A 14,252-nucleotide genomic window follows, 5' to 3' on the forward strand; every position below is an offset into this window, starting at 1 on the left:
GCAAGTTTTCAAGCCCCACTGAGCATCTCCAGCCAGCGTGGAGGGAACCGAAGGCCATCACCATCCTCGCCAAGTTGCCTGTGCCCTGCGAGCCGATCCGTCACTGTGCAGGATTTCCAGGGAGCAGCTCCAACTGCTGCAGGTTTTCTTTTCGTTTTTTTTTTTTTATTTTCCCCCCTACCTTTGCCCCTTCGCTGATGAAATCAGCACTTAATAAAATTACATCGGGCCCAGATGTTTTCTCCTCGGGTTAAGATCCAAGGAGGTGAAGTTAAGGGTTCAGAGTCAGACCGGGCATAAACGCTGCTCTGCCCTGGGTGCAGAGCCGGAGCCTGCATGGCACAACCTCTCCATGGCAAACAGGTTGGGAAGCACACCCCATGGCTCAGGAATGCCCCGTGTGCCCTGGCTCCTCGCACATCAAAGCGGAGTCGCCTTGTGAGAGCACAGCTGGCCCCTGCCTTAATCCCAAACCACCTCGGCTCAGAGGAGCCTGCGTGGCCGGCAGGTTTAACCTCCCAGGGGCTCCTCAACATCTGTCCAACGGCTCCTCATAATTAGGACACAGCTAATGAAGATTATCAGCCACCCGCGCTGCACTGAACTTTAAGGCCCCTTCCAACCCAACCCATTACATCATTCTATGAAATTACGAAACGCAGTAGTCGGGAAAAATGCCACTTTGGGGTTTGGGTTTTTGTCAGTGGGATGAGACAAGGAGCAAAACTATCTTGGTTTGGGCTCCATGGGATCTTCTCTATGTAGAATAAGTGGCACTTTGTTGGTGAGGCTGTGCCTTTAAGTGTTCTCTCAACTGAGAGAGCTGGGCTTGTTCAGCCTGGAGAAGAGAAGGCTCTGGGGAGACCTTAGAGCAGCTTCCAGTAATGAAAGGGGCTCCAAGAAAGCTGGGGAGGGGCTCTGGATCAGGGAGGGCAGGGAGAGGATGAGGGGGAACAGTTTTCAGCTGAAAGAGGGGAGATTGAGATGAAGAAATGTTTTCCTGTGAGGGTGGGGAGGTCCTGGCCCAGGTTGCCCAGAGCAGGGGTGGCTGCCCCATCCCTGGAGGGGTTCAAGGCCAGGTTGGATGGGGCTTGGAGCCCCTGATCCAGTGGGAGGTGTCCCTGCCCATGGCAGGGGTGGGACTGGATGGGCTTTGAGGTCCCTTCCAACCCAAACCATTCCGTGATTCGGCGCCGTTCTCCTGATCCAATATCCTGAAATACCAATTGCTGGGATGGTGCAGGCTTGCAAACAAGAGGCTCCATGTGAAGACAAGCAAGAAGAAGGGAGTGATCACCACCCCCAGGTTCACGCAGGCCTGGCCGAGCCCCACTAGGAAAGGGCACGGAGTGGCAACACAGTTTTTGCATGTTTTTATTAATAAACCGGCTGACGGTGAAGAATCGGCCCAGAAAACCGGCCAGCCGGGGCCCTCGGACGGCTCCTCACCGCTGCCCTCCTCCAAAGCAAACCCATGTTGGCTGTACAAGCCCATGGGGCCGTGCTTGAGGTTGTGCCTCGGCTCTGCCGAGACGAACACGCTCCTGCATGCCCCAGCCTCTCTCCTCCCTCCAGGCCTTTCAGCTCAGGGCAGCTCGCAGGGGGAATGTCAAAACTCCTTAAACCTGCGGGGAGAGAAGCGGGCGGCTGAGTGCAGCAGGCGCCTTTTGTTGGCATCGGGATCGACGATGGGTGCAGCGCAGCTGCCAGAGGGATGGAAAGGAAGAACGGCTCTGCCGAGAAACCCCATCTGAACCACAAGCCCAGAGGAAAAGAAAGTTGCAAGGAGAAGACCGGGCCACCAATTTGTTTCTGGCCAAAGCTGAAGTGTCCCTCAAACCCCTCAGTGTTTGCGCCTTCTATCCACAGGCTGCTCCAGAGAAAACGCGCTCCCCAAAGCCCTCTGAGGTGCTGCAGTATTGCTGTAAATGGAACCAGCTGCTTCCCCCAGCACAGGGTTTTGGTGCAGACGAGGACAGTGCCAACCCAGCCAGGACAGTCCTGGCCCCAACCAGCCCCAGCGCAGGGGAGCGGAGCACCACAGCCCTCCACCGGCGGCCGGCAAAGGAGGTTTGGGCCGCACTTACCACAGCGCGAGGCCCAGATTATTGGTCTTTCACCTGCAAACACAAGACACAAAGGACCAAATGTTCCTGGGGGTCCAACACCCCATTGCCAGGGCTGGTGGTGGCCTCGTCCCCTTGGTGCTCCCAGGGGTTTGGTGGCGACTGGAGCTGGGCCAGTGCTGATTAACTGGTTGATCTTTAAGGTCCCTTCCAACCTAAACCATTCGACCATTCTGTAATTCACGTTATTCACACCCTTGGTGCAGTGATTTGGCCCACGCATTTGATTAGCGAGCCCACACTCTGCGTAATCAAGCTCATTAGCATGGATGGGCAAAATGCTCAGCCTATACATTTGGCTGTTTCAAGTGCGTTAATCAATGTTTTGCTAATTGGCCATCCAGGCTTATGTCTTGTAAGTCACTCGGAGACAGGGATGTGCTGCCCACCCGCACATCTGCAGTCTCTCCCCCAGCCATCATGATTGCATCCTTTGATTCCCAAATCTTGATCTCAGCCCTTAAATTATCAGCAGAGCAGCCATTTCTAGGCTGAGCCTGCCAAGCGAAACTTGAAATCACAGTGAATCAGGCTTGCGTTTGCATTTAATCCTCAGGGCTCAAGTAGGGATACTCACATCAAGCTACTTCCCATCCAGCACTGACTCTGTTAGCTGCACGCTAGAGCTACAAAGACACAAGGATGGCTTGTTTAGCATCAAGAGAGTTTCATGGGGTGTGGATGGCTAAAATCCCCCAGGTACTGCCCTGGCCAGAGGTGGGAATGTCTTTGTGCCCACAGGAGGGAGATGTTGGGCAGGCGGTGACACGAAGCCCAGTGTGACGCCCACACGGAGATGCAGCAATGACAGCAAGGGATAACAAACATCTTTCTGGAGTTGCAGCAGTGCCGTGTTTTGGCATCGCGGGGCCAGAGGCCACCACGGGGCAGTACGTACGTACCCTCTCTTCCTCACCATGCAGCCACACCACCCGCGAACCTCTTTGACCACCACACGAACGAGGAGCTGCAGGAGGAAAAGTGGAGGATCATGATGGGACCGATGGCTCTGTAGCCACCAGCCTCGGCATGAGTGTCTGTATTGCTGGGAGATAAGTTTTAAGGCTCTTCCCAGGGAAGACCATAGAATCATAGAATAACCAGGTTGGAAAAGACCCAACCATTCCTATCAAACACTAAACCATGTCCCTCAACACCTTGTCCACCCGTCCCTTAAACACCTCTATGGAAGGTGACTCAACCCCCTCCCTGGGCAGCCTGTTCCAGTGCCCAATGACCCTTTCCGTGAAAATTTTTTTCCTGATGTCCAGCCTAAACCTCCCCTGTTGGAGCTTGAGGCCATTCCCTCTTGTCCTGTCCCCTGTCACTTGGGAGAAGAGCCCAGCTCCCTCCTCTCCACAACCTCCTTTCAGGTAGTTGGAGAGAGCAATGAGGTCTCCCCTCAGCCTCCTCTTCTCCAGGCTAAACACCCCCAGCTCTCTCAGCCGCTCCTCATAAGGCCTGTTCTCCAGCCCTTTCACCAGCTTTGTTGCTCTTCTCTGGACTCGCTCCAGAGCCTCAACATCCTTCTTGTGGTGAGGGGCCCAGAACTGAACACAGGATTCGAGGAGCGGTCTCACCAGTGCCGAGTCCAGAGGGAGAAGAACCTCCCTGGACCTGCTGGTCACGCCGTGTCTGATCCAAGCCAAGATGCCATTGGCCTTCTTGGCCACCTGGGCCCCTGCTGGCTCATGTTCAGTCGCTGTCAACCAACACCCCCAGGTCCCTCTCCTCCAGGCAGTTTCCAGCCAGACTTCTCCTAGTCTGGAGCTGCTCAGGGTTGTTGTGCCCCAAGTGCAGGACCTGGCATTTGGCCTTGTTAAACCTCATCCCATTGGACTCAGCCCAGCGGTCCAGCCTGTTCAGATCCCTTTGGAGCCTCCCGACCCTCCAGCAGATCCAGCTTCCACCCAGCTTAGTATCATCTGCAAACCTGCTCAGGGTGCACTCGATGCCTTCATCCAGGTCATTGATAAAGACATTGAACAGGGCTGGACCCAGCACTGAGCCCTGGGGACACCACTTGGAACTGGATCTAAACCCATGTGTGAAAGCGGTCGTTGGGAAAAGCCAAGTGGGTGGTGGCAAAGGTTTGGAGTCCATACGGGGCTTTGCAATTTGTCCTGTGCCTGGCTGTCTCCCAAGGGCTATCCCTGCCCTCTGCCAGCAAGCAGGCGGCTAAAATGGAGCCCTCGAGTGTGCAGGGTAGCAAAACAAATCCTGCTGGGAAAGGACGTACCAGGCAAGCCAAGACATCAGCTGCTATCAACATGTAGAAGACATTATTCCAGCCGGTGGGGGAGATGAGCCCTGCAAGCAGCGGCCCTAGTGCTGCACCTGCAAGGGCACATGAGGCAAGTTAGGCGACAGGGGAGAAGGGACCGGGACCCCCAGCACCATGGCACCAGGGGAAGTCAGTGCTCAGCATCCTTTGGGCGTACAGACCTACAGATCCTGTGCCATCGATGATGGCTGTGACGGTAGAAAGTGCTTTGGCGTTCCCTTTGAGAGACTCATGGGTTCCCTGTTGGGATGAAGGACTAAAATGTAAGGAGGAAAAGTGGCTTTGGGGTCCGGCAGCTGGCAAGTCCTAGTGTGAGGCCATTCCCGATAGCAATTCCCAAGTATCGGACCCAGCTGTGGATGGGAAGATCAAACTTGGATGCTGCCTGCAGCCAAACCATGACAAAACCCAGACTGCCACCACTGGGCAGCAATCACAGGTCACGTCCCAGTCCATTTTCCCACCAGGATTGTGCATGGAGGGAGATGCAGTGGGGCCAAAGCAGAGTCATGCAGCCAAGGTGGAAAAGTAATAGGAGAAAAGCCATGTTTAAAGGAGGGTGTGGACCACAGCCCAGGGTGTGACAGCCCGGCCTTTCTCTGCTGGGCTTTGCAGGTGCTGGAGAACAAAGCTGGAAAGCAGAAACCACAGCAAACACTCCTCCAGGAAAGAGGGAGTGGGCTTTGGGTGGGTACAAGACACGCTTCTTACCAAATCTGCTGAGACCGCTGTTGTGATGAGAGCATAAGGCCCGTTAACCAGAGCACCGCAGACGATCAGCATCGCTGCGAGGAACAAGATGGCCAGAGAGATTAAGTGCAGGGGGCAAAAGGACGTCGGTCCCTCACCCCTGGTCTGTGTGCAGATGTTGCCATCGCACACATCTGCCACCTGCTCATCTCTGTTTTCCCCAGGAGCTCCCACCTGGCAGGCAGCGAATGCTCAACCAGCACCACCCGCCCCCTCATTCTAGACTGAGAGCCCAGCTTGAGAGAAGAAATAAAGGCAGGTGAGTCTGCAGCATCTCCCACCGCCCCTTCAGAGACGGCTGCGCTGAGGAGCCACTTACCTACTGACGTGCCGATGCCATTCTGGCCAACATGGTTATACAGGAACAGCTGGAAGAGACACGAGATGTACCGGTTATGGCTATCCCAGCTGTTTTCCCAGCTGTTTTCCTTGGACCGGCACCCTGGGGACAGGATGCACAAGCTGGGGACCTGAACTATTGTTGGTGCCAAGGTTTGCGGCCCCCCTCACCTATGCGGGGTTTGGAAAGAAGAGCACCAGCCAGCATGGGAGCCGAGCCCCTGGCTCCGCATCCTGCTGTCTGCCTGCCAGATTAAATACCTGGCAAACAGAGGTGCTGCTGAGATTTATGGCCCGGCAAGGCTCACGCGCTGGCAGGAGCCAGATGGTAATTTGCCCCCCTGGTGCTGTTGGGGGATGTGGAGGCGATGTGGCCTCTCTGCTTTTCAGTGTGCTCCTACTTCAGGTGGTAGAGGTCTGCAACCCAGAGCCAGCCAGGTTTGGATTACAGGTAATTAGCTGTGGGTTTGTGGCAGCAAAGCCAAATGAGCTCCGTGCGGGTGCTCAAGAAGGATGTCCTGGCCAAAGAAAGTGGAGCACAAGGCTGTCAGCATGAGGGCTTTGGGGATGCAGAGCAAAGAGATGAAAGCTGGGCTGCTCAGTGGGACACCCAAGGCTTTAAGACAAGACAGGGTTATGGCAGGACGGAGGGAAAAAACCCTAAGGGGTTTTACTTTAGCTGTCAGGGACTAAACAAGCCCCTCCGAGCCCCCAGATCTGGAGATCCACCCTGGGAACATCTAGGCACGTGGATTATCCCAGCTCTTATCTCAGCCGAGTGTGTGACCAGCTCATCCCAGGCGCTTGGGAAGAGGAAGGCGGCCGTGACTCAAAGGAACTGGAGGAGAAGAAACCCTTGTGACTGTTTTTTCCCCACATGACAACGCACCATGGGAGCGGCGACGACCAGCATCACACAGCATGTGGTGGCTCTGCCGCCGGTGTAGTCAGAGACGAGGCCGGCAAAGATCCCACCTGCAAGAAGGAGTCACAGGTGTTGCTCAAGCTGCACCAACAGCAAAGCTTTGCCCTGGTTTACTCAAAAATTCTATGGGATGCTGTGCTGTGGTGCTGTTTCACCCCACAGCTTTTGAGCGAGACACCCCCAAGGTTAAAAATAACAATATCAGAGTGAGGAGCTTTGGTTTATTCACACCGCTTTCTCCCTGCAGATGTTTCTATACACCTGCACACAGCTCTCATCCCTTCCACGCTTCTGAGGTATTATTTAGGAGAAAGCTGAGCCTGAGCAAGCAAGATCCAAGGAAAGCTGTTGTGATGGTCAACGGGATGGCAAAGGTGAGGGGCATTTTATGCCTGCAGAATGCTGAGAACACTGAATAAACCTCACTGCAGTGCTTCATGGAGAGCAATTCCCATCAAAGCCAGGGTTGTCCCCAAGCCATCCCCGATCCACCCCAACCACCCAGGCACAAACCTAAAATGCCCCCGACGTCAAAAAGAGTCGACAAGTCCCCAGCTTCCTTGGCCCCAAAATGAGCTGCAAGGGAGAGAAGAGGGGTGAGAAGATGCTGTCCTTGCCACGCTTGCTCCTGCCTCACCCTCCCCAAGAGCTCACCGGCATTCACGATGTAGAGGGGCAGCCAGTAGAGGAAGGTGTAGCTCACCAGCTTGGCGAAGAGCAGGCAAAGGGAGAACTCCACCACACCCTGCGAGGACAGCAGGAGACATCAGAGGAGCTTCTTTCTCCCTCTGTTGATGGGGTGAGCTGCCCTGGCTTTGCTCTTCCCTCCGTCCCCATCACAACACAAGCAGCATCCCATGACTCACAGGTATCCGGAGCGCCCCGAGGAAGCTGATGGCTTCAGGCTCCTCAGCTGGTTCCTTGGGGCTGTTGGAGTGATCCCCGCTGCTTTGGCCTGAGACTTTCAGTGGCCTCTCGTGGGAGGTGACTGCTTCAGGGTCCTTCTCTTTGGAGGCCACCCCTCCAACATCCTCCTCATCGGAGGCCATCTAAAAGCAAGGCGAAAGCGGGAGATGTGGCTCTCGTTGCTGCAAGGGGCTGAACCATTAGAGAGGCCAGCAGGTGACCCTGAGGATGCTCAGACCGCAGTAGCAGTGAGCATCCTGTGCAATAACTGAACACCACTCCAATTTCTGACATTATAGAATCGTAGAATCATAGAATAACCAGGTTGGAAGAGACCCACCGGATCATCGAGTCCAACCATTCCTATCAAACACTAAACCATGTCCCTCAGCACCTCATCCACCTGCACCTTAAACACCTCCAGGGAAGGCGAGTCAACCCCCTCCCTGGGCAGACGGTTCCGTTGTCTAATGACCCTTTCAGTGAAGAATTTTTTCCTAATGTCCAACCTAAATCTCCCCTGGTGGAGCTTGAGGCCATTCCCTCTTGTCCTGTCCCCTGTCACTTGGGAGAAGAGCCCAGCTCCCTCCTCTCCACAACCTCCTTTCAGGTAGTTGGAGAGAGCAATGAGGTCTCCCCTCAGCCTCCTCTTCTCCAGGCTAAACACCCCCAGCTCTCTCAGCCGTTCCTCAGAAGGCCTGTTCTCCAGCCCCCTCACCAGCTTTGCTGCTCTTCTCTGGACTCGCTCCAGAGCCTCAACATCCTTCTTGTGGGGAGGGGCCCAGAACTGAACACCGGTTTCGAGGAGCGGTCTCACCAGTGCCGAGTCCAGAGGGAGAAGAACCTCCCTGGACCTGCTGGTCACACCGTTTCTGATACAAGCCAAGATGACATTGGCCTTCTTGGCCACCTGGGCACACTGCTGGCTCACGTTCAGTCACTGTGACACTCGGGTTGCTTTGCTCTAAACTGAGCAACCCGGCCCAGTACGAGCCCGTTGGGAATCAAAGGAACTCACGTGATGCATAGGTGGGTTGCAGCCAACATCCTCGGGATCTGCAGGGAGAAAGGAGATCCTGTGAGAGCCTGGACCAGCCCTGCTCCAGCACCTCATGCGCTGCAAGGGAGAAATATGGGGCTGCAATCCCCCCAGGGCTGGGCTGTGTCTCTGGCGCCCGCTTCCTGGCAGCGAAAAGTCCTGGTCAGATCCCAAAGGGCTTCCCAAATGCTTCCTACAAAGACAGGCCAAGAGGAGCGTGTGGCACAGGGGGCTGGGCCTGCCTGGGTGATCCCAAAGGATACTGAGCATCTCTGTGGTGGCCGGCTCCACATCCCTGCTTGTCACAAGCTGCAAAGTATTTGGGTTGCCCAAAACACTCAGAGCTCGGTCAGGAGAAAAATTATAGCCCTGCCTGCTGATCTTGCTGTTCCACCAGGCATCTGCTGTGCCCCACATTGTGCCACTCACACTCCACAAGGAAGAAGAAGGAGATGATGCCCATGATAGCGATGACGATGCCAGGCACAACGAAGGAGAAACCCCAGGCAGAGGAAACCCAGATGCCGGCGATGAGTGACCCTAAGATGTTGCCAACGGAGGTGTGCGAGTTCCAGATGCCCATGATGAAACCTCTCCTGGCAGGGACAGAGCTGGGGTTGGCATCGCCAGGGCCAACAGGGACCAGGACCAGGGTGCAATACGCCGGAGAATCACTCACTTTCCCTTCCCGAACCAATTCCCGACGCACGCCACGACAGAAGGCCAGCCGGTCGTTTGCACCAGCCCATTGCAGACCTAGCAAGAGACAAGCAGCATCACACGGCACTGTCGGCACCCGGCGAGCACCCACTGGATCCATGGAGCGCAGCCCTTCCGCTGCTTCGGGCAACTGCGCTCAAAACCAGCCCCCCCATCCCAAAGCTGGCCAGAAAATGCTTGGTTTGGGTATTTTTTTTCCTGCTGGGGCAACCCCGGAGCCTTTTGCATTGTTCCCATGGCTAAATCGGGAGCGGCTGCTGTTGCCAAACCGGCCGCCCGCCCTGCTCGGCTGGACCGGCGCGCCCGGTGGTTTCAGCGCCCACGCTACTCGTAACCGGGTTTTGCGGGGAGTGGAAATGCCCGTCGTGCTCCCGCATGAAACTGGGCCACCCTGATCCCTAAGAGCCACCAGAAAACTGGGATACGGCCAGGACAGTAAAATCCAGAGCCTGGGCATCTCTGGCACAGACAGACCTGCATGATGATGAAGTACCAGAGGACGTGGACATTCCAGAAGTAGCCGAGGCCGAAGAGCGCGGTGAAGAGCCCGCTCAGCACCATCCCCGCCGACAGGTAGTACCGCAGCGGGAGGCGCTCCCCAAAAATGCCGCTGCGGAGAGAGGGAAGAGTGCCGACAGGGGCCGTCACGGGCGATGCTGCCGATGGGCGGCACCACACCACGTCAGTGCCCGAATCCCAAGGGGATCCCAGCACCTAGCTGCTTTCCCGTTAGCACGACCTGATGGAAACCAGTTTGGGACTGCAAACTGGTGGGCAGAGGAGAAGGGGTGCAAAGGCCTTGGGTACCTGATAAACATCCCAATGGCATAGGCCACCAGGAAGGCATTATCCAGCGCCCCAAAAAGCTCATTGTAGTTGTCCCCATCTGCAAAAGAAATATCAGGGCCACATCAGCCAGGCTGCCATCCTGTTTCCCTCGCCGTGGCCACTGGCTGGTCCTCATCCCCCATCCCCAAAACTCTTCTCCCCGGAGAGGGGCAGCTCTTGGGCCGTGGCCAGGCGCCAGCGGCTTTGGCACCCGGTCCCGATTTCACCACTCGCTGCTGCCCTTTGGCCCGGGGACACAGGGCACATTAATTACCTCCGGGTGCCTAATGAGCAGCCGGCCCCCTGCCAAAACCTCTGGCCGTGACCCGGCTCGGGGTGACGGGGGCGCTCAGCCTTACCGAAGGGTGCCCAACTGCACCACGAGCTGCTGTTGGAGTCATTGTGGGGGTTTGGACCCAAGGCTGAGCAGTTGGGGTGCAGCTGGCTCTGCGGGGAGAGAGAAGGGGTGAATCTCAAGACCCCCCCATCCCCATGTCTCCTCTCCCCGTGCCTGGGGTGAGGTGGGAGCGAACCTTGACGATGCTGATGGGTTTTCGGGAGAGGTGGTAGCTGGTGTAGCAGAGGAAGGTCAGCACGAGCGTCAGGCCCCGATACCTGTGGGATGGAGAGACCAGAGGGGTCAGGGTTGAGGGATGGGGATGGGTGGCAAAGCCCAGCCCAGTGGGGATGTCTCAGCTCCAGCCTTGAATTATTCATGCTTTTCGTTCCCAGATCTAAAATCCATGCTTTTTGGAGAAAATTATCCAGTGAGGGGGATGAGAGGCAATGCTCCCATTAATCTCAGCCAGGATGAATCTGCTCGGGGTGCGGATGCAGATTTAGGGTGCACACAGGGCCCCATCACTGTTTACCCTGCAGGGTCTTAGAAACACATTGGAAAAAAACACATAGAATCGTGGAATGTTTTGGGTTGGAAGGGACCTCAAACCCATCCAGTTCCACCCCTGCCATGGGCAGGGACACCTCCCACTGCATCAGGGGCTCCAAGCCCCATCCAACCTGACCTTGAACCAGGGATGGGAAAGCCACAACTTCTTCTGGACAACCTGGGCCAGGGCCTCCCCACCCTCAGCGTGAAGAATTTCTTCCTAATGTCTAATCTAAATCTTCCCCCTTCCAATTTAAAGCCGTTCCCCCTCATCCTATCATTCCAGATCTCTGTGAAAAGCCCCTCCCCAGCTTTCCTGGAGGCCCTTTCAGCACTGGAAGCTGCTCTAAGGTCTCCCCAGAGCCTTCTCTTCTCCAGGCTGAACAACCCCAACTCTCAGCCTGTCCTCACGGCAGAGAAGCTCCAGCTCTTGGATCATCTCCATGGCCTCCTCTGGGCCTGTTCCAACAGTTCCATCTCCTTCTTATGTTGAGGATTCCAGAAGTGGACACAGCACCAGGGTCATTCTTGCTTGTTTCCCTGACAAGATCCCCCTGACACCGAAGGGGACTCTGGTGCCGATCAGGGAGCCGAACCCTCTCAGCCGAGCCGGGAGGGAGGTGCCCAGTGCGGCCAGAGGCCCAGGATGCGGTGTAAGGGCTGTTGGGTTTCTGTGGGGGCACCGAGTGGTGTTTCCACCTCCTCAAGCTGCCATCCCGGCAAACCACAGGGTGAGCAAGCGCTTTCCCAGCGTCACGGGTGGAAACAGGGCACGAGCCGGTGGCTGATTCATCACGTCTGGTGTTAACCAAAAATAGCGTTGGGGGGAGGTATGGCCTGAGCAACATCCAGTTCCTCCACCTTGTCCTCTTTGCTTGAATAAAATGCAGGAAAATAGCGGGGAAACGGGGCCTGGGCTTGGGGCTGCTGCTCCCAGCAAAGCTGAGGGATAAAGCCTGGAGAATCCCAAATAGGATCCAGCACCTTCCAGAGCGGGATGAGCATCCCCGAGGGATTTAGGGCACTCCTGTGTTTAGGGAAGGGTTTGCAGAGGGTTTTACGGCAGCGCAAAGGATGTGAGCGGCCGGGGCAGCTGTGGCTCTGGGCGATGTCACGGGGTTGCTCCACGTTTAGAAAAAAAAAAAATAAAAGAAGGAAAAAAATAGTTTTAGCCTGTCCTGCTCTTAACCGCAGCTTCACTTCACAGCACTGCAGGGATTCAAGGTACCCAGCGCAGTGCCCGGCGACTGCACCACAGCCAAAGAATTCCTGGTTCCCAACCTCAAGAAACCAAAACCGCCTCAAAATCCTGCAGGGCCGATCCGAGAGGAACAGAGAGGCCGTGGGGAGGAAGGGGAAGAGAAACTCCATGTGTGGTATCCAGCTTAGCCAGAGGCTTGGGTTTCTTTTATACCCCATGGGTTCTGGCAGGGGAAAAAAATCACAGGAGGGACAAACACGGGGTTGTTTGGACATCGGCTGTGAAAAATAAATATATTGGATAAAACTGGATGGGCACGGGGCTCATCGCCTCACCACAAGGGAGGAGAACCGCCGGGATTCCACAATCCCACCGAGCTGTGAGGGCAATGGCCTGGCACACGTGGGAGGGGCAGCTTGAGGCTCCCGTCGGGGGGTGCCCGCATCCCCCTGCCCAGCATCGCAGACCCTGGTCCAGCATCAGTCCCCAAGCAAGCAGCTGAGGGCCAGTGGCCGTCCCCGGGCTGGAGCCCAGCCTGGCTGCCCCTGCCCAGTCTCCCCATCCCGGTGCCCGTCCCAGTGTCCCCCGTGCTCCCCTGTGCCCATCCTGGTCCCGCCGTGTCCCCCGTCACCCCCTGGCGCCCAGGGGCCTGGCCGGTGCCCCCATCCCGCTGCCAATCCCGCTGCACTGTCCCGGGGCCTCCCGGTGCCCATCCCTGTCCTGGTGCCCGTGTTCCAGATCACCGGCTGTCCCTGCCCGATCCCCTGTATCCCGGTGCCAGTGCCCCCATCCCACTCCTGGTTCCCATCCCAGCCCCCCCTGCTCAATGGCTGTCCCTGCCCGATTCCGATCCCCCAATCCCGGTGCCCATCCTGGTCCCCGCTCACTGGCGGCCCCAGTCCCCCTATCCCAGTGCCTCTATCCTGGTCCCCTCTCCTGGTCCTCCTATCCTGGTTCTTCTATCCCGGTTTCCCTATCCCGGTCCCCGCTCGCTGGCTGTCCTGGTTCCCATCCCAGTTCCCCTCTCCCGGTTCCCCTATCCCAGTTCCCTTATCCCGGTGTCTCTATCCCGGTTCCCGTCTCCTGGTCTCGCTCCCCCTATCCCAGTTCCCTTATCCCGCTGTCTCTGTCCCGTCTCCTGGTCCCGGTTCCCTCCTCCCCGTCCCCGGTCCCGGTGCCCCTCACCGGCTGTCCCGGGGCAGGGCTCGCAGCAGCCGCACCCCGGGGGCGAGCGGTGCCCTCATGCCGCCGCTGCCGGGGCCTCCGCCGCCCCCGGGGCCCCCGCCGCCCCTTTTCAGGGCTCCGGCCCCGCCTCCCCTCGCGGCCCCGGGGCGGGTCCCGCGGGAACCGCCGGCTCTCGCCCCTCCGCTCCCCAGAAAGGCTCGGCCTGAGCTGCCTGCAGCCCGGGGCTTTGGGGAGCCCCGCTCCCCTTCTCCCTGGGGTCTCACACCGGGAGGGAGAAATCCCCGCTCTCCAACAAGGATCCCGAGGATGTCAAGCGAGGGACAGACCGTGGGCTCGAGGCTCAGCGATGGTTTGATTTTAGCAGTTCCTCTGGACCGAGATGCGGTGCAGGAGCCGCTCGGGCAAGGTGGAAAGTGGGGGGTCCCCAGGACGCGAGCGAGGCCTTGGGGTCCTGCCAAGGAAACGCTTAGACTCACAGAATCACCAGGTTGGAAAGGACCCACCGGATCATCGAGCCCAACCGTTCCCATCAACCGCTAACCCATGTCCCTCAGCACCTCATCCACCCATCCCTCAAACCCCTCCAGGGAAGGGGACTCCCCCCTCTCCCAGGAACAGCTGCCCCAGCAGAGCCCTGCCCTGAAATCAGCTCAAAAACGCATTTGCAGCTTCAGCCTTTCGCTTCCCTGGCCCTGCCGCGTGCAAAAAACCTCCCAGGCCGGATCCTGCCCTGCACGATTCCGCCTCGACGCCCCCGATTCAGTCTGCGGTGCCTTCCCCTGACGCACACGCTGGTTAATAAATAGCACCAGCCACCGCAAATGGGCCGGTGACTAATGATTGTCCAGCGTGAGCGGGGAACAGAGGAGCATCCCTCGCCACGGCTCAGCGCCTCCGCTACCTCTGGACCGGGGTCGCGGGTTTGCTTCGCACCAGGCGGCATCGGAAGAGGGAAAAGAAATCAGGCGGCACACTCAGCCCCCCATCCTTCCTGCCATGGTTAATACTGGAGAGGTGGCAGGAGGGGGCCAAAGAGCAGCAAATATTAATGCTGGGCTAG

The 14,252-nt window shown here is 57.4% G+C and overlaps 1 protein-coding gene across 1 annotated transcript; it reads right to left on the minus strand.

Moving 5' to 3' along the window:
• Positions 1-1,467: 1,467 nt before the first annotated feature.
• Positions 1,468-13,300, minus strand: LOC138734250 (glucose-6-phosphate exchanger SLC37A2-like). The gene is made up of 18 exons (XM_069881838.1): positions 13,193-13,300; positions 10,451-10,532; positions 10,277-10,364; positions 9,897-9,975; positions 9,564-9,699; positions 9,049-9,125; positions 8,799-8,965; positions 8,349-8,386; positions 7,291-7,473; positions 7,079-7,169; positions 6,938-7,000; positions 6,389-6,474; positions 5,480-5,528; positions 5,122-5,195; positions 4,572-4,650; positions 4,366-4,463; positions 3,029-3,093; positions 1,468-1,625 (listed from the first exon to the last, which is right to left on the minus strand). The coding sequence occupies exons 1-18, from the start codon at positions 13,249-13,251 to the stop codon at positions 1,610-1,612; spliced, it is 1,530 nt and encodes a 509-aa protein (XP_069737939.1). The 5' UTR covers positions 13,252-13,300; the 3' UTR covers positions 1,468-1,609.
• Positions 13,301-14,252: the final 952 nt, after the last annotated feature.

The sequence above is a fragment of the Phaenicophaeus curvirostris genome, unplaced genomic scaffold (genome assembly GCF_032191515.1).
Source record: "Phaenicophaeus curvirostris isolate KB17595 unplaced genomic scaffold, BPBGC_Pcur_1.0 scaffold_69, whole genome shotgun sequence".
Lineage (NCBI taxonomy): Eukaryota > Metazoa > Chordata > Aves > Cuculiformes > Cuculidae > Phaenicophaeus > Phaenicophaeus curvirostris.